The 20,220-nt window shown below is 43.4% G+C and overlaps 1 protein-coding gene across 2 annotated transcripts in view; it reads left to right on the forward strand.

Moving 5' to 3' along the window:
* Positions 1 to 11,527: 11,527 nt before the first annotated feature.
* Positions 11,528 to 20,220, forward strand: part of arid2 (AT-rich interactive domain 2) — a 28,474-nt gene continuing 19,781 nt past the window's right edge. Inside the window, exons 1-3 of one of the 2 annotated variants that reach the window (XM_031865694.1) lie at positions 11,528 to 12,096; positions 12,220 to 12,313; positions 13,251 to 13,348. In XM_031865694.1, coding sequence (XP_031721554.1) covers positions 12,005 to 12,096; positions 12,220 to 12,313; positions 13,251 to 13,348 — 284 coding nt within the window. In that variant the 5' untranslated portion in view covers positions 11,528 to 12,004. The remainder of the gene's footprint in view (positions 12,097 to 12,219; positions 12,314 to 13,250; positions 13,349 to 20,220) is intronic. The other variant, XM_031865695.1, reaches the window with a different exon arrangement.

Raw genomic sequence — 20,220 nt, forward strand, 5'->3', positions numbered from 1 at the left:
CACACACACACACACACAGACACTCACACACACACACACACACACACACACACACACACACACACACACACACACACACACACACACACACACACACACACACACACACACACACACACACACACACACACACACACACACACACACACACACACACACACACACACACACACTTCAGTCGCAGCGCAGGTATCAAGCAGGCCAGCAGTTTGAAATACCTGAGCTCACTAGCGCGCCAACCTGACCGTTGCCCTTTCCTCTGCTGGTATTTTCAAAAGTTTTTCAACCGCCGGTCATCCCATAATGAACCTCACATCACGTGTTCATTTCAGAGCACCGGGACGTGAAACTGTTGACAGAGAGGCATAGCAGGAGGGAACAAACGGTCTCAGGGACATTTTGATTGCAAACGTCACTCCAGGCCAGCATAATGGACGTCTGCTACTTTAAACCTACCAGTGTTTCTGGGCTACTCCTTTTTGGTCAACATTAGTTAATCACGTGAACCCTTCCTTTACTGATAACACCTCACGTGGGATATTTTAGATTCTGTTAAACTAAAAGTCTTTGCGAGTTCTGTCAATCATCGAGGACTTGTTAACCACAAACTGAGATATGTAACGTCCAAACAAAACAACCCTTGTTGCCGTGTAACAAGCTTCACCAGGGTCAGTTTAGATAAGCCTGTGTAGCCTAAACAGCCCCGTCCCCTTCCTCATAGGAGGTCAGGCCAAGGAGACGCGAGAGCGTCGTCAGGCTCAGCCTAATGAGCCACGTTTGTTTGTCACATAATAATCCAAGTTAGTGGGGGGGGTTAAAAAAAGGTTACCTTTCACCTTAATAAGCCTCACAAGTGCTAAGACATGGTGGGAGAAACATGTGCACCCTTTGATCAGCAGTGAGCAGATACACACTCACACTTTCTGCGGCTGCGCTGTCATCGACCACGATCAGAGCCCAATAACGATAGTTTGTAAAATGTCCCATCAGCACCAAATAATCAGCAAAAACGATAAAGCATTTGGTCTCTAAATCACAACCCCATATTAAGAGAGGTTAAAGCACGTCTTTGGAAGTGACATTAAAATGGAAAAACATAATATGACAGACTGATTTTAATGTCAGGAAATCTGACGTAAATCAACCAAATAAGACATTTTCTCCAGCCTCCAGATAAGGATTTTAGTTCGAAAATGTAAAAATATGACTGTATCCACATTAGGACTTGTTGCATTCAAATAATACGCTGATTAATCTGTTATCTTACATCGTAGAAATGTTTCTATGTCTATTTATATGCTTTACTCTGCAACTATTTACAGTATCCACACGCTGCATGCATGCAGACATAATAACAAAACACACACCAGCCCCCACCGTTCCCTTCCTGTAAACTGTACCCTAAATAAATGAGGGGTAATCCAAGATTTCATTATTATCTCCATTGTGTCCACACACGCAGCATCGCAGCCCATATGTGTCCATGTGCATTTTTAACTCATTAAGCCTTCTTTGTCTCATCTGGGGTGTGTGTGTGTGTGTGTGTGTGTGTGTCTTGGCCTCAACTTCCTTCGGGAGCCCTGGCAGGCCCAAACCGCGGGGCCTGATGCCAAAAGATCAAGCAGATGGTGGTTATGAAGATGAAGTTGGAAGTGGGGCTGCTACTCATTCACTGAGAGCTGAGCAGTGATAGCTTGGTCTGAAACAGAGGGCCGTGCTGTATTTCCAGTGATCTGCCCACAGATCGTTGTTCAGTCTGAAGGACGACGTCATCACGATGAACAAGCGTTACATGGACTCAAACATAGCTGCTTTATCGGATACTTTTAGTGAAAACTTCCTGCCCACAATCAAACAAAACGCAGTCAAGCTGGTTAAGTTTGAATGAACGAACGCATGACCTGTATTATTGTACTGCTTTCATCATATCGTCCTACAGAATATGAAATTAAAGCTGCACGAGGGTAGTTTAGATACTGTACATTGTATGACTGCTTGAAACATTTGACCGTCAACTTCCATTCATTTTTTGGCCACTTGGGGACAGCCTTCCTCTTACAAACGGTGATTGTTTCCATTGTTCAAGGTAAAAATATCAATTTAAAGCTCACAGATAAAAATCACCAGCCGAAACTAAACAGACAAGAAAAATGACCAAAACTAACGCCGGGGAGTCAGTGTTTCTCTGGAGAGTGTTCACCAAGAAAAAAAAAAAGTTAATTTTGACTCATGACTTTCCGTGGTTGGAGTGCAGACTGACAGCAGGATCTTCTTCGGCAAATAGCAACAATAACTAAATTAGCTGCTAAGGCGTGGAGCACAGTCAACTTCAACAGCTGAGCAGGTGAAAGCCAGCAGAGCCGACTGCTGTTTGCGATCAATAGTGGAAATTATTGGACGGTGTGCTGACTAGTTACACAAGTGTGGGACAATGTTGTTGTCACGTTCTGTGTAATGGTGTAAAAGGCAACATCCAATGAACAAGTGAACATGTCCCTGGATGTGGAAATATTCATTTAGCCGTCTGGTCCAAGACCCCCCCAACAACACCGCATCTCCTACTTACTCAGCGATAGATAGATAGATATATATAGTATTATTCTACATATAGAGTATTATTCTACATATATAGTATTATTCTACATATGTATAGAACGAATGCCGCGAAAGGATCATCAAGCTAAACCACAAGGTGGTTCACCGATATATTGCTGTTGGCGAGGACAAACGGTGCATGGTCAGTGTGAATGGCAGTTCCCTGGTGTGTTTTGCAGGAAGCACCTGCAGAGCATTTACTTCCTCCTCTTTCCTTAGACAGGAAACAAGGATTGTCACATGTTAATGTATCCCTCTGTATTGTCCTGGCACAATAGGGAAAACCCCTGCATGGTAAAGCAGTGTGTGTCTGCTTTCATTCCATAAACAGCAGCTTAAAGGGGAATCTATTTCACCCTCCGTCTCTTCCTAATGCAATCACCACAAACAACACTCACTTAATCCCACGATCAGCCACTGCAGCCACACATTATTACCATGCAACACCTCAGAGACCATTTCACACATCTGCACCTGTAAACTACTGATCCTCTTACCTGTTTATTCCCACCTGCCAATCAAAGGCAACCGCGTGCAGGTCTGTTGTTTCACACTCACCAGAAGCACGCTCAGACCCGTCAATGTCAATTAAGTGTCATTACGTAACAGTGGAATCGGTACAGTTCGGTTGTGACTTTAAACTGCAGCCTTGTTTGAAATGCAATTGTGGCTCGCGCGAAAGAGGACCGTGCATCGTTTATTTAAAACATTTGAGCCACAAACAGAACCACCGCCTTTAGGTGAAAGTGACGTGACAGTCACTGAAGATACTGGCTAGCTAGCCGCGTGTTCGACGTTTCAGTCAAAAAAGCAACAAAAATAAAAAGACATACATGAAGCTTGACGTCCATTATACTTCAAATACTGCGTTAATTAACTCTGAGTTCCTGGCAGCTTGCCAAGACAAGTATGTATATTTGAATGGGACGTATTAGTGTAAAAACACACTGGACTTCACTTGTACACAAAATAACGGTCTTTTCAGCATTTTGCCAGCAGCTTCCACGAGGCTCCCTCATGGGTTTTTGGGGAGAAACGGGAGGAAAAGCTTTTTTTCTCTCTCCTCACAGGGCGAAAACTTTTCGGACAAACTTAACCCTCTATTTCCACGGAAATGAAGCAAAAGTTTGAGACTTACCAGCAACACTGAAGGGTGTGGAGTTTTCAAGCAGAACGTCTGAGCAGTTTGTGTTCATTTAAAGCCTTTTTCTTTCTCCTTGTGGAAGTCTTGAGTTGGTACTCCAGTTGTCGGGATTTACTCGTGCTCTCCGCTGCTGTGTGTTATGGGCAGCGCTGTTCGAATCAGCCAATCAGAGCGCCCGGTCCGCCGGGGGCGGGGCCACGAGCTCACCTGAGTGTCATTTTACTGAATGATGAAAACCCACTCACGTAAATGAAATATAAGTGCCTAAATAAAGCTATGAAAGCATCTTAGAATAAGATTGCTGTATGAATTACGAGTGAGATAGATTTTTCACATTGTTTTTATGCAGTCATTTACTCCTCAGCTCCTCCCTCATCTGTTTTAGGAATCCAACCACTTTCTACTATCGCTGTATGCTCTTCACTTGTTTGGTTTGTGTGCAGTAAAAACGCACTCCCATACAAAAACAACGTACTTGTTTTCTCAGTTTGAAACTGTATGACTATTTATAAGAAACTGCTTATGAGCATGATTTTGAACCGATTGGTCATTTCTAGCGCATGCAACATACACATTAAGAGTGACCTTATTTGGCGCAATAACAATGCTTTGTACTCATCTTCTGTATTTTGTCACCTTCTACAAATGTGTAAGTTCAGTTTGTGTCAAAGGAAAAAGTTGCTACATCCCAAAAGAAACAAAATATTTGATGAAAAATAAGATATTATTCCTGGCTTTAGAGCACAAGGGTTAATTTAGGTATCAGCCCACTGTCTTTTGACAGGATTGTTGTCCAAGTTGTCCAAGTGCAACATAAGTTCATGGGGACTACCATCATGGACATGCTCAGAAGAAGATGGACAGTTGGGAAAGAATGAGACACATATGTAAAAGCAATGTATAAAGTGGGAAATTAAAAAATAAGATAAACTTCTATAAAATAAAATTAGGGTGAGGCATGGCTTTTTATGGACATAAGGCTGTTTTTCGGGTATGTAACCGGGGGACACCATGACGGCTGGTTCACATTGTGCAGTGGGGGAAACCATTGAATTTAAACCAGTATCACCTCGACTGTCGTAAAGGCCCCTTGTTGCTTGGAGACCCCTGATAGGAATGTAATGATGTTAACGTCCACAGCTTCGCCACACAAACATCACTGACCCGTCGTTTCCAAACACACGGGCCTACTTCATGTTGACCAATGAGGAGGATGAGAACCTTTGCAGCCAGCTATCTCTCCAGGGGCTGTCCACGGCTGCCTCGTCCCATGAGGGGGGAAGGAGGACAGGTTCGTGTTGAGTTTCAGCAGCACCCTTTGCCATTGTGGTGTGAAACCATGGCAGCCTCCGCTTCAACCTTTTTTTTTGTCATAAATACTTCAGGAAACAGCCAGTCTTCCAGCTGCCTCCCTGCCAGCTGACCCCTTTTAAACTTCCTGAAACTGGATATAGATGACGATTAACGATTAACAGAAACTTTCATTGTGAAGAATCTAAACTCAAACTTTGTTGACACTGCAGTGTTTGTGTGCAGATTAAACATTCCCCTTGTGTGCCTGAGCTCACTGAACTGCAGGTTTTCTTCTGTTCAACCTCACTGACCTGATAAGCTGCTAATAAGTGGAAGATAAATGGTGCCTTTTTAACAAGGGACTTTGGTTGGATTCTTGATTGAAAAGAAATGCTGCTGGCAAATCATTAAAATGAACCACATATGAAGGTTATTGGAGTCCTTTCTACATCATTTAAGTGCATGGATTCAGTCACAATTTGAATGAAATAAAACTCTCTCTTTACTCATCTATGCAAATAATCAAGCGGCTCATGTCAGCCAAAGTCTGTCGTTCAATGTAAGTTAACACACGATATGAGTGAGATATTGTCAGTGCATCTTTTTTTCAATAGTCACACAACCAACTCTGAACGCAGCATTACAAACTACATATCTTTCATATGGTGTTTTTTCACAGCAGACATTTTGACTTATTTAAAGCAGGTGTTACTAATAACACGAATGAACACATGTTGTAGCCTATTCATATGTTGGTTTCCAACCTGTTTGACATATTTTGACTTACTTTTTGGTTAATAAATCACTTTGTTTGTTAATTATTCCCGTTTTTGCCACAGTTTTAGAGCTGGGGCTGTGACGGTCACAACAGTGTGACAGTGAGAGCCAGCACGCAACCTAAACCTGGACCCTGAAACTGGAACAGCCATTTGGAATTCAGCCATCGTCAATTCTATTTTATGCACCTGTGCTTTTCCTACTGTGACCCGTCATCCTGAAACACAGAATCCACTCTGGCCTGTAAACCAGAAAGGTCCACTGATAGACACTGAGACTGTGTTATATCAACAACATACAGTGTGTCTGGAGTCAGCTTGAATACATTACAGAACCATGGTACCATTAAAGGTGGAAGTAAAACCACTTGAGCTGAAAGTGACATCAACTTACCAAAGTTTACAATTTCGTTAAAATCCTTTGGTGCATGAATTGTACCATTTCCTGTGGCACAAACCCCGAAAAAGGTCTGCTGGAGGTGTATACATCGAATTTTCACATATGGCCAAATCTCTGAGCAATGGCAGTTGTCATGTTATACCATACAGTAAGTGTTTTGAAAAGCATGTGAGTTTATGATTTGGGCTGGATCTCTACATGTAAAAAAATAAAAGAAGGAAATAGTGTCACACCCCAGTATGGTAAATAAAAAAGTCAGTAATTACATTACAAGTAATGCCAGTAAAAGCCATATTTCATGAGCAACATCCTTGTGCTCATCTAGCTCCCAACCTTTAAACACAACTGCCACCTAGTGATGAAAAACACACCCAGAAGACCTCTTGGCACATCAACTGTAAATACTTATTTCAGGAGTAATTAAATCAACGATGGCCACTACTTAAAAGGCAGGTCCACTTTATTGAAAAAGTGGTGAAAATGAATATTTCAAGCAACCAGCAGAATTATGAATTGTGTTATAGTCATACACATAACCTACAAACAATTAAAACAGCAATCTTATATTTCTGAATCGACTCATTCATTCTTTTTGCAATCGCAACTAATTAACAAAAAAATATGCTTTTTAAAAAATACTCCTTGATCCTTGTTCGATGATTTATCTATTTATTGAAAGACAGAAGTCCAGTGGTAGTAACTGAACTGACTTCTTTTATAAAGTCACTGAGAACTGCTCATGAGGGACAGTTTGATTTAAGGCTCTCCTCTCTTTAACAGCACTGGTATGCGTCTCTTATCTCTTACTGAGAAACTGCTGTTTGAGACGAGCTCAGGGAAACGAGCTCAACTCACCAGGCATGAAGCATTATCTCTGATTCTGCAACAGGACAAGATAGGATCCACATTGGGGAAATAGTTGTTCTGTACAGAAACAGAGCACAAGTTCTTAATGGTTCTAAAAATACCATGTAATGTTAATTTATTACCGTTTAGTTCAATTTGAGCTAAAACAAGATGGATATAATCTAAACCAATACGAAGGATAAAATGTGTTCGGATCTTTTATTTACATTTTAAAAAAGCACACATCTGTACGCTTGACAGCACAGTTCAAAATGGGATCATGTAGATTATTTTACTCTAATTTGTTAATTTGGGATGAAGATTACAATGATTCGTTATTCTGTGGCATTTATGGGTGGCATTTGTGTCTCCTTGCAACCTAGTAACAACAGCAAACTATTTTTAAAAAAACAGCATAACTGAAAGGGACAATGTTGTACATTATTATTTGTAAATTTGGGCATTTCATATAATTGTTGGCTGTCAAATATCGATCATTCAGCTCCGAGTGCAATTTTTTATGAAGAGGGATTTTGCTGTTTGTCATGAATAAACTTGCACTTGTCATTGAGTCATAATTTTGTTGCATCCTTGTTTGTGTTTTGTGCTGTTTTGTATTTATACCGAGTTTCGTGTATTTTCATAGAAGACGGGCATTGCGTATTAGTTTCGGTAATAAATGCTTTTGCTTTTGTGGTTAATGGTCTATTGTCCATAAAAGTAAACATTAAATACATATATTTAATGCGTGGCAAAATTGTATTCATTTAATTTATTTATCAATATTTAATCCATTAAAATCTTTTAAGCAAATAATATAAATTTTAAAAAAAGTTCCAGCACTCAAAAAAAACTTTTTAAATGACATCACCAAGTGTACTGTACTGCTGTATTAGGACCACCCACTGCTCCCTCCCCTCATCTCCCAGCATGCATCTGTTACTGTATCCAGTTTGAAAAAAGCAAAAAGAAAAAATCTCTCAACTGATCCCTCCAAGTACAATGTGTTCCTAACGCGGGGAGGCGGACCCGTACCATCACTCAGGACGTGTTTCCCGCGCCCGCCAGAAGATGGAGCCATTTCCCACCAAATGACTGGACGGTGGTGGTGGTGGTGGTGGTGGTTGGGGGGGGGGGCATCACTTCAGAGAGACACCGACCATCGGGCGTGGAGGAGGCCGCAAGGGAGCAGGGAGGTGTAAGGACGTTTCACGCACTTAGCGTCCCACTGGGATCTTTTTGTCCGGGTGCGTGGAGGCAGCTTGGGCTTACTGGCCCCGTTTGCGCCATATGCCACCAGGGGCCGGGCTGTCACATCCGATGAGGACGTGCGCGTGATGGCATAACTGACCGTGCAGCTTTCAAGTGCACACTCACAGTCACCGCACAGCATTCATCACTTCAAAATAAAAAAAGAAGCGGTTTAACTGGGTGGTGTCAGGGATGGAACCGAAGTTCAAGCTGCTTTTTGTTTGCATATTTTAAGGCGTACATTTCCGGTTAATGTGTACCTTTATGGCATTAGTTCGTAATATATGTGTATGACTGTCATATTAATGTAACATATATGATCTTTTAAGGATAAGTGCATTGACTAATGCCTGTGAAAACATATCTGATTCTTTATAGATGGACAGGATGATAATTTGCTGGAAGTCAGTTAATACATCTGTTCATTGCCTACATACTATGATTATTGATTTCAAGGCCTTCTGTGAAACTGTCTGAGTATTTCTACATGAAAAGGTCAGACTGCCGTGCATTAAAGCATTAATCTGACACTTGAGATCTCATATGGGAATTTTATTGCTCGCAACATTTCCATGTTTTTGCCCCCGCAATATCATGCCTCATATACAGCATCTTCATTGTGTCTCTGTGCATGGAGCAAAGGGGTTTTGCTGTACAATGCAACATCACCCCATTAGATATTACATTCAATCTAGCCAGAAAATCCTTTAAAATATGTCAACAACTTTAAATTCACAAGCTGGAATTAAATGTAATGTTTTGTTATGTAATCTCTAGGGCCCAAAAGGTAAATAATGCAAGACAATAGAGATGTAAATCATCATACAGAAAATGTATCACTGCAGATCTTTCATGCATTTTCACTACTTGCTGTATATCATTACAACATTGAATACTTAAAATGTATATAAATCTGTCAACTCAAGACATTCACAAGCACACATTTGATGCAAAACTGAAAAGCTGCATTGAAATAATTTAATAATCCCCAACTGCACCTTATGGCTGCTATAGGAAATGCCTTTATGTATGAGGTAGGCCATTTTACAGCAAAGCATTCACGATATTATCAGTGTTTCCCATTGTTGCTTAAACTATTACTGTATTCTATTCAACCAACCGAAGTCCTACTTATTAGTGTAGCGGTGTTATAGCGAATGTGTACGTAGTCAAGAGTGGCAAGTAATAAGATAGGAGAGGTGAATAGAACAGAAACGATTAATGTCTCCGTATGGCAAAATTAATATCCGTGAAGCAGCCTATACAAAGACGGCTTTCACATAAAGCACGCCATCGTCCAAACTGTACACTGCAACGTCACATACAATACAAAGGTTACACCGACAGAAGTAGCAGAGAATCACATCATTATTAAACAGTGTGGACTGTTTAAAACCAATCTAATAACTGGAAATGCAAAGGGAATATAGGTCCACGTTACGCACATACGGTGGCTAACCACCTTATTAGCTAGCTACAACACCAGCGTGCCTTAAACGATTTTAACGGCAACCCAACGTTAAATTAATTGGCAGGAAGTATCTTGTAGTGTTCAGCGTTTGATGCTACATATAGCTAAATGACGACAACTTCAACATTATGTTTACTGTGGGAGCTTCTATGTGAACTGCACGCATCCGGAGGTAACCTACTTAGCAATTAGCAGTGTTAATAAGGGCCTGTAATCTGTAGCGCCAAAACTTCCGTCAATAGAGCGCTAATAATATTGACTAGTACCGACACAAAATCAGTAGAAACGCTGTTTGTTAACGTGCTGTGCTAGTGGATAAGTGGATTAAAACAAACTGCTCACAACAGGTTCGTCGTAATGTTGCTAAATTAGCTAACGTGTGCTAAGCTAACAGGCTAGCGCACCACCGACTCGTTAGCCCATAGTTCGGTTCGACGGGTGGGGGAGTCCAAACAGGCGCGAGGTGAACTCGCGTTTGCCGCAGTTTGTTTGCAAAAAAACGGAGCAGTATTTTGAAAACCACACGCAAGGACACGCACTTTTCCGCTGTCTAGTGTCAATTCCTCAAAATGGGGTCTGCTAACGTACGTCTCCGCCATTTTGTGACAGGTTTTTCATTGAGCAAAGGGGTACGTGTAATGGTTGAATGTAACCCCATCAAGGAGATATCCGCTTGGCAGTTACAGGGAGAAGGGATCAGGAGTAATTTTCAACCACCCTGTGAGATAAAAGACGTGTTGAGGTGGTCAGCCAGGGGATAGCGGCTGCTTACCGCAGTGTTAACAAGTTTACAGAAAGAAAGATAAAAATAAACACCAAACACGTTAGTTACCATGTGTAAACCACCAATGATGTCGACAACAAATAACTATAAATAGATGCGTGGACAGATAGTGATCACAATGTGTAGTGGAAGTATACATTTATAATTGACATCATAATGTAGCCTATTTATTGCCCAGGATTTCCAAAATCAACAAGATTGCAACACAAGTGGCACTTGATGTAGAAACATCCAAAATCAAGCTCAAAGGGTAATTGCAATTGACGTAACGTTTTCAATTAAGTGTTCAAACCCAGGTTGCACTGAATTACTGTTTAAAATGGCACGAGACAGAGATATCTGATTATTTAAGTCCCTCAATAAATATTTTTGGAGTGAGTACGAGAGTCATAATGCACATGAACGCCTATGCAAGAATATATCATTTTCCGAAAATGGAAATGCATGAATGTCAAAAAAAATTTAGTGTAGTGGTAAATTTGCCTTTAGATGATCCTTAAAAAAACAAGTAAACAATCATTACTCATGATCAAGTACTTCACCCTCCTTAAATATATGAAGGATTTATTTATTGTGGAAGTATTTTTTTCCCTTATATATCATGCCTTATTTTTGTGTAGAATAGTGGATTGAAAATAAAATAAAATGTCAATAGACAATACTACAGACTACTGCAGTGCTGGTTTTAAGTGGCTGCATGGTATCTTTAAATATTGCTGTGGAGTATGAAATTGTTTGTTTCCTATTGGAAATACTCTGGAAATACTTTTACAGATATAAAAAAAAAAAAGAAAGTAGGGTCGCCCTCTATTACACGCCTGGTTGGGATAACAAGGGAGCTATGTTAATTAGTGTTATCCCCTCCCCCCACGGGACATTTCCAAGTACCTCCTGACCCGTTTTCCAAACAGAGAAACGAGTTGTCAGACGGTCCCTAAAAAAGAAAACAGTCTCTATTGTTCCAGCACCCGCTCTCCGCTCTGGAGGGTGCAGTGCCGCCTGTGGCCACAGAGGGCGCTGCACGCATGGCAGTCCGAGCTCCTCGGCCTCCACATCTTTTTGTCTGAGAACTGCATCCCTCTGCCGCTCTACAGTGTGCGATAGCCTCGGAGCTGCGTCCGTAACACTGTCAAACCACTCCAAACGAATACAACCGCGACCAAAAGCATTAATTCTACACATTCGGCCATGGCGTTTGCAGTCTGCCGGTGAATCGGTCGTATTTGTGACTGTTCGTCGGAACTTAGTCCGGGGTTGAATTCGGGCTCGCTTTCTGTGTGCATCAGTCTTTATTAGCGAGCTGCCGCTCTTCTTGCTATCAGCTATTTCTTTAACTTTTTAAACACTCAGCTTCGCGAATGACTGAGCGCCGGCGGAGTATGGGATCCTTGGTGTCTTAAGAAGCGTCTGAAGTGGGGTTTAACCGTTTTTGCATGCAAAAACAATGGCAAATTCGACGGGGAAAAATCTACTAGATCAACGAAGGAAAGGACAGGCTTTCCTGGACGAGCTGCGGCAATTTCACCAAAGCAGAGGGTGAGATTGGGGCGTCTTTATTCCCAAGAAATGCAACTTTAAATCTTAATTGCATTCGGCCGTGAGTTAACCCAAACTGTTATTTAAACACGTATGCCTTTATTTCTTGTGTTATCCCCTCAGATCGCCGTTCAGGAAGATTCCTATCGTGGGTGGGAAAGAGCTGGACCTGAATGCTCTCTATGTCAGAGTCGTCGCTTTAGGTGGATTTGCTAAGGTGAGTGGGAACTAAAAGTGGATTTCTCTCCACACTGCGTGGACTCCCCGGTGGACGACTCTACAACTCGGTCGCGAGAAGCCCGGGACAAGTGTAAACCCTCCACACAAACGATAGTGGGTCTGCGTTGGCCTTGTGCTAGTTCTCCATGTATCTCTATGCAATGTGGTGGCTTGTGTTGTTGTGTGCTTTGAATCGGGAGTCCCGACCGCTCGGCAGTCAGAGTGTAGTCGGAGCGGACTCGAAATTAGCGGGCACGTTTAACATCGATTATCAGCACGGAGCCCAGCCCCGGGAAACACCGCGTAGCACGCGGCGCCTCGCCCGGGGTTTTTTACCGGTAGTTTCCACCCGGGGGGAAGCTTGATAGCGCTTTCTCGCCATAGCCATCTTTCTTTCGGCTTCATGGCTGATCTCAAAATGTAGGCCTCACAGGCCCGTGTAGTGAACACGGTAAACGGTGCAAAAACCTGCTCCGACAACCGAACGGCTCTCCGCACGCCGAAGCGTTCGTGTTTAGGCGGAGGCGGTTGGTTTGAGTTTAGCCTCGGTCGGTTTTAACGCAAAATTTTTTGAAAAAGTCAAGGTAGCTTGTTAGCTACGGTGCTAACTAGCCTCAACAGTAACGATACTATCCTAAAGGGAGTCAGTTGTACTTACTGATGTGACAAATGTAAATATGTTAGGATAACGGGTATATTAGCAGCTAATTTAACGATATTCTACCAAATGCGAGCCACTGGTGGGTAATTTAAGGCACTATTTTTAAATATATTTTCAGCAGTTGGAGGAAGTTATTGATTAATGATTGGCCTCATTGGGGGGAACCTGTAGCCGACCAGATGGTTATAGTGAAACCGCTCTTTTTTGTGTTGTTGTTGCCGCTGGAAGTGCTTGTTATCTCCCTAACGGACTCGTTTCCCCCGTCTCCTTCCAGGTCTCTGACAAAAACCAATGGATCGAACTCGGGGACGAGTTCAACTTTCCGAGGAGTTGCTCCAACGCTGCATTTGCTTTAAAACAGTACTACCTTCGGTAAGTAGCACGACCACGCAGCTCTCCTCCCAGGTAGCATGTGGGGAGTGTTTACAAAACGAGATGCAGCAGCCAGCAGGATCTCGAGCCTCTACTAGGAAGCAGCACGAGCGCGATATTATGACGTGCAATTAAAGCATGGGCCATAATAGTGTGTGTGTATTTGTCATGACATGGTGGATTACCTCGATGGCTAACAATCTGAGCCATCTTTTATGAAAAATACAAGTGTATGGCCAAATGTTTTCTTCTGTAATTTGTTATGTCTGGAACAGAGTTTTGAAGAGCATCTGTCCGTGATGACCCTACACCATACACTAATGGCGGTTATTTCTTTCTGAAAACGCTGTGGTGCCTGGGTACGATACAGCTACTATGGGCCGAGCAGCTCCAGGCTCTTTAACCTGTGTAACATTCAGGCTCCCTTAAAGTTTTAACACAGTCAGCTGCCAGTGATGGGAGTCGGGTGGAAATGCAGCTCTCCTCAACAGCTGGCGTTTGTGGGTTGTTTTTTTTGACGGTCGCTACCGTCTCCATACTCCCTTTTTTTTTTTTTTTTTTTTTTTTTCTCCTCCCCTCTACCTCATGCAACGATTGTTTCCATCACTAGCACCTGCCTGCAGGGAATTACACCCCTGTAGCAACCTCTCATGGATGTGTTACAGGCAACTGCAGGTCGCTGGTTGATGTACAAGTAGTGGCCAATAATCCGTGTATTTTTTATTTTTTTTTACTAAGTTGGTGCGAGCTGTTGGGAGCGTAGCAGCTCGTTTGATTGCCAACTGGACTCGTCTGATGAGACTTGTTGCTCCACAAAAGTAGACATCAGCGATGGCTGCAGGGGGGCTGAGCAACTCGGGCACATGGAGGGCATGTGGTGCTGCTGAAGTTGGTGGAGGTCTTTCTGAGGGCCATAATGGCCCCACACATACACATATTTAGTGTAAAGGACGGAATACTTAACAAAGTGTTTTTTCTCTAAAGCAGAGGATTATGTAATGGTTTGCTTGGCTGTCCGGATGGCTGACTAGACTGTTGTTTAGGTCTGTTCTCCGAGCGGAAGTAGCTGCAGTGCAAAGGTGTTTAGTTTCTGTGATCTGATTCAATGTGTGAACTTACCTTCAACGGCTCAGTAAAACACTAATATTCAGATATCCGTCTTTGTCTGACAGGCTTAGTTTTGAGTGTGTCAAAATTTGCAGGAAGTCAACTGCTTTGTTGAACCTCCATAATACTTAAAAGCTAGACACAGTTCGGCCGCCTAATGCGTCGTTTATCTGACAGCCGAGTCGACCGACCAGCTGGATATCACCAGCCGGCCACCGGAGCTTCTCTGTAGAGTTTGTCTGAGGCAGTGCGGTGGATGTCAGAGGCAGCAGGCGGCTAGACTGGTCTTGCCTCAACTAAGGCGGATAAATAGACTGTCGTCGCCTCCCCCATGCTGCTTTTTTTGCTGACAGAGTAGAGAAATGAGGTGTTTCTTTTTCCCTCCAGTTTTTCTATGCATAAGCAGGCTAATAGTTTGATCACTGTGTGTGTGTGTGTGTGTGTGTGTGTGTGTGTGTGTGTGTGTGGGGGGTGGTGTGTGTGTGTGTGGGGGGGGTGTGTCAGAGGTCATAGCCAGTTCTGAGGTCATAGCCAGTTCTGAGGTAGATATGCGCTTAAGTTCACTGTGTTGCTCAAGGACACTTAAGCCGGGTGGATGTTTGCTAATATCATGTGTTAATCTTGATCGGCCCGCCGAACGACCATCTGGAACCGGGCTTTTTTATTTTTTAAAGCTGTGTGTGCAAACGTCTAAGACTTTGTACTGCCAACCAAAATAATAATAGATGCTGAGATCTCTTGAAAGCAGCGTCGCGTAACATTTAATGAGATCGTATTTTGGCTGTTTTTTGGAATCTGGAATTTCAACTTCAAGTTGACAACTCAAGTGTTTTTTTTTTTTTTTAACCTGAGGGATTAAAATGAGTTGGCAGGAAGGACTGAAGGATACTCCCTTGCTGCAGACATGCCTTTTCTGATACGGGACGGTCTGTCTGTGGACCACGTCTCCCCGTCTGAATGAGTCGGACGGTCACAGTGTAGAAAGCAGCACCGGGGTTCCGTGCCAGCTCCCGCTGCCGTCTACTTGATATCTGAATGTCACCCGGTAATAAGTGAGGGGCGCTTGCCAGAAAATATTATTCCCAGCTCGTTTTCAACCTGTTGAAGCGCCACTCGGACACCAGTCCCACCAACGGAGCCGGTTTCACTTCCAGCTTCGGAGGGAGGAAGGGTTCAGACACACTAAGGGCATGGTTTATCTCTGGCAGCTCTCTTTTTCTTTTCTTTTTTGCGCTTCATTAGCAAGATTGAAGCAAAAGATATAGACTTAAATAAGGCGTTTGGGTGCGAGAGAGAGAGAAAATTGTCCGTTTAAAGGGGCAGGTGTTGGATATAATAGTGACCATGGCAAAAATGCCATGGCCAGAACTTCCACTGGCCATAAACATGCTTTCAAGTTGGAAGAATTGAGGAAAAATGTAAATGGTTTTACAACATAGAACCCACACTGTCTTTAATAGTCTGTGATGTTCAGGGACTGACTTGTTTCCCCCAGATCTATTCCCGTGACTCCAGAGAACCTTTTCACATTTCCATAATTCGACATACATTTATGTTCTACATCTGCACTCCGTTTCCACGGATTGGGTTGGAGTTACCGGCGGCTACACTAATTTGGATGATTCTCAGTTGGTACTGTTTCACATCTCCACGCCTTTCCCTCCTCCATTAGTCGTTTCATATGATTTGGGGCACTGAGCTCTCAACCCACGTGGAGCAACCAGAGTCCTGATTGTTTTTTTTCACTTCCGAGTAGTGAATGAAAGTTGTTTGGCAATGAGGCCTCTGGTGTTGCTGGAGTCTCTGACTTCTTTTTCCAAACTGCAGCACAGAAGCCAAGTCAGGTGACGGACACCCCGGCTCCACCTTTGTTTGCCCTCTCCGCTGCGTCCCCATCGGGAGGAAATCGGGCCCAAGGAGGCACCGACATCCAGGAAACACGCCGACTCTATTCTGGTAGCTCACATTGCCTTGACGAGATTTGAACACACGGTCGGGAAAATATGCGGGAGACAAAACCGTTTGTTTTACCGTGTTTTAACAATTTAAATCTGGGGGAGTGTTGCCCTGTGATGTCTAGTCTTACAGCATCTATTATGAGGAATAATATTGGCATTGTTTTGAACTGAACTCTGATTTGATGAGGGCATGTAGCAGTGATCTATTCAAGGTGTTTTGATTCAGCGGTGTTAGGGCTCAGGAGTACGGAGTCCGGTTTCCCCGTTTTAACGCCGCGCTGTAATCCGAGCAAGCGAGGCTTCCAGCTCTGCAGCCCAGGACTGTTTCTACTGTCCACAGTGATTACAGGAAAAAACAAACCACCCTTTGACTACTCTTTCTGCTGAATCAACCACCGCCAACCAAGTAATGTGGTTGTTTTCTTCAGAGTAAAACATGCTGCTTCCTATACAGCGAAGTAATCACACCACACTTTCGTCTCTCACCCTGTCACCCTAACTGTTTGCGGTATAGTGAAGCCGAGGCAATCACGTTCACGGGTTTACTCATTTCAGGCGACATTTGAATCTTTCGCTTCGTTGACGTTAACGGCAGACTAGAAGCCCAAGTGTTTCTCTACCGCTTCTACCACTTTTAGGTCTCCAAAATTCTCACGACCCCGACAATTAGGTGGCAGTTTAGTTGCCGCGTGATTTGGAGCGTGATGTACTTTTCCTTTTTTGTTTTCCCGCCAGCTGCAAGTGGATTATAATTAATAGTATTTAAAAAAAACAAAGCCAAATAAGTATGATTATACGAATTTTAAAGATCTCCTGTGACCCCGTCCTCGTGTCACACAATGACTCCGGAACTACAGATTGAGAAACTCTCTGGTTGAACATTGAGGCTGCAGAGAAACAGAAGTTCAAATGCAAAGTGAACCTTTTATTTGTAGTTACGAGTTAGAGACACACGGCAATCACTGAAAATGTATCGCAGGCATTTGGAAATCTTTTGTAGGCCACTGTATCTATTAATGTGTCCACTCATCTATTTTCGTGCCAAAGTAGCACTTGGTGTCGACTGTGCAGAACCACGGAGGTGCAGGTGCAACGTCAAAAGTCTCGCTTTTTAGATAACATACTTTCACACCTGATTTGGTGGAAGACGACATGTGATATCGCTGTTTCTACTGGCAAGAAGAGAAAACCAAAACACTGAACTCTTGCCCAGCCCTTCATCGCAGACACACTCCGCTGCCTTTTTCTGCTCGACCGGTGTTAATTCTCACACCCGGCTCTGAGATTATTCCGGGTAGCATCGTTCCTGCCGGTCCCTCTCTGCTCCCCCTCCTCTCCGTCTGAAACATCTGGACGAAGTGGCCTTTGATCTGCCTCGCATTAGCCGCGTCTGTATTCCTCCCTGCCTCGTCCGAGCTGCTGCTCAGACTTCAGAGATGCTCCGATGACGGATAGTTGTGGATAAAGACGGAGCTGTGTCGACCAGCGTGTGTCTCAGTCTGCCTTTTTTTTTTTTTTTAAATGCAGCATAATAAGAGACTTTTCAACAAAATAAGAGCGCGAGAGCAAACTTGCTGTCAAAGATAACGTCTCTTGAGACTTTATGTTTTTCGGCCCGTCTGCCCTCCAGCAGCGTGGGCCACCACTGATAGTCTAATCTACTTCTCTCAGTTTCCTTGTTAACCAGCAGATTGCTACATCCGCCTTGTGCTTGTCTGTGGGCCTAGAATCCGGCTCTACCGTTTCATTAGGTGGATGATATGGTTAAAATGTTTGCTGTGGGTGTAATGTAGGCTACAGCTCTTCAGTAGAAGAGGAGTCGCTTCATTTTCTAAGTGCATTCGACACATAACTGGAGTTTGTTCTGTCCGTTTAGTCTGTCTTAAGTAACAAGAAACGTTCTCTGCCAATCTGGTGATTGGTCCAGGAGCGTCAGGGGTTTTTGGAGGGGGGTGGGGCATTTTCAAAGTTTTATTGTGCTAATTTAATGGTCTGCCTCATTGAGGAGTAAATAATGATCCTGTAAAGCGTGCGCGTATTGCTGTTGGGCCTTTTTGTGCGCGTTCTTGTGCCGATTTCACAAATATTCACTGATAAAAGCACTACCAACATGTCTGAGGATTTCACAAAGGACAATTCTAATTCAAATGCTGGGTTTAACAAATAGAATCTATACAAGTAAATATTTTGCAGCCATATCAAATTGTTTATAGGATATTAAACCTTTAATTCCTTATAATACATGTACTACTTGACTTCTTTCTTTACAGGGCTTGTATAGAGGCAATACAGAATATATTAGGAATGTGAGATGGGAGTTTACAGTTGAATACTATTCCTTCTCAGCATTGTGGAGGTTGGTTTATGGCTTATTTTCTGCTGCATAGTATACATTTTGTTTGTACGCCCTCTGGCGTTTCGTAGCATGATGCTACAAACAGCGCGTTGAGCATGAACGCCTTTGTGCGTGCTCACGCTACGATGCCACAAAGCTTCCGTGGTTTCTGTCCGATCGCTTGGCGTCGAGAAGCAAGTCAATTAATAAGTCCCGTTTAAGAACTAGGCCAAAACCTGCGCGTGCAGTTGTGCACCCTGATTGTTTAATGGCACCGTTATGTTATTCTCGCCTGTTTGTTCAGGGACAGCCTAAATAAAGTCTGATCCTGAACACCGTCCTGTCTGCTACCACCGCTCACCTTGTCAACAAACTCTTTTTTTTTTCTTTTTTTTTTCCTTTTTCCCCCTATGTCCCTCACATGGGTGCAACCTGCGAAATTCATGGAGTCGTGCCATTCCCCTAAACTGTCACCATTAACGTCCCAGTTTACAGCACCGTAGTGACTCAACACAGCAGATGTAGGCAGCTATCGGCCACTTGGTTTTTGTGCAAGGTGTCATGACAAAAATACAAACTAAGTTCAAGCATCAGTCGCACAATAAGGGAAATGGTGAAATCAACACACTAAACAGCAGCTGCAGATGGGCGATATCGGTCTTAAATGTCTTGTGGTCACGCTGTCAAACAGACGGTAGTCATGTCAGGAGTGATCTTTGTGAGGAATGTGTGGATTCGTGAAAAGAAAATAGCATTTTCCTCTAATATATCCTCTCCTGATATAAAATGGATAGTCAAGGTTGGAATATACATCGAGGCTTATTTCCAAGGAGCGGGCGTACGTTCACTCTGAATAACGGTCGCACAAAAGTCCGGCTGACACAAAGGAAAGCATCTTTTCCTTGACGCGTGTCGGCGGTGTTCTGTTCTGAACGTCTTCCAGTTTGAACCCAGGATGTGCTGCTAACCACTGAGCCACCGTGCCATCCAGATTGACACGGATGACAACTGGAATGGAAACGGCGCCTGTTAAAAGGGTGGAGTTGTATTGCAAGGGGCTTATTGTTTATATTCATTTATTTTCCCGCGACCTCTCCATCATCATGCATGCATTCACCACACGAGTGAAACAGACCCATGAGTCACAGGGATACCATCAGAGCACAGAGATAGTATTGCAGTCACTTCCTTCACGCTGCGCTCTGGTGTGACTTAAAGTCTGCTTCCAGGCAACAAGCGGTCTCTCCTGTAAGGGATCCGGCTTTTACAGAGTTTTCCTCCACTGGCTCCGCCTTCGGCAAACGGCCCCGTGATTATTGACAAATCCCAGCAAACATTTCGGCCCAGAAATTGGCAGAGGTGTTGGTGTGTGTGTGTGTTTATTTGCATGCCTGCGTTCATGTCCAGCAGGGGGCAATGGACTCCCACACACCGAGGGCATTTGGGCAGCAATGGAAGCTGGGAGTACAACT

Source organism: Anarrhichthys ocellatus, unplaced genomic scaffold (assembly GCF_004355925.1).
Source record: "Anarrhichthys ocellatus isolate YVR2014 unplaced genomic scaffold, GSC_Weel_1.0 scaffold33, whole genome shotgun sequence".
NCBI classification, from domain to species: Eukaryota; Metazoa; Chordata; class Actinopteri; order Perciformes; family Anarhichadidae; genus Anarrhichthys; species Anarrhichthys ocellatus.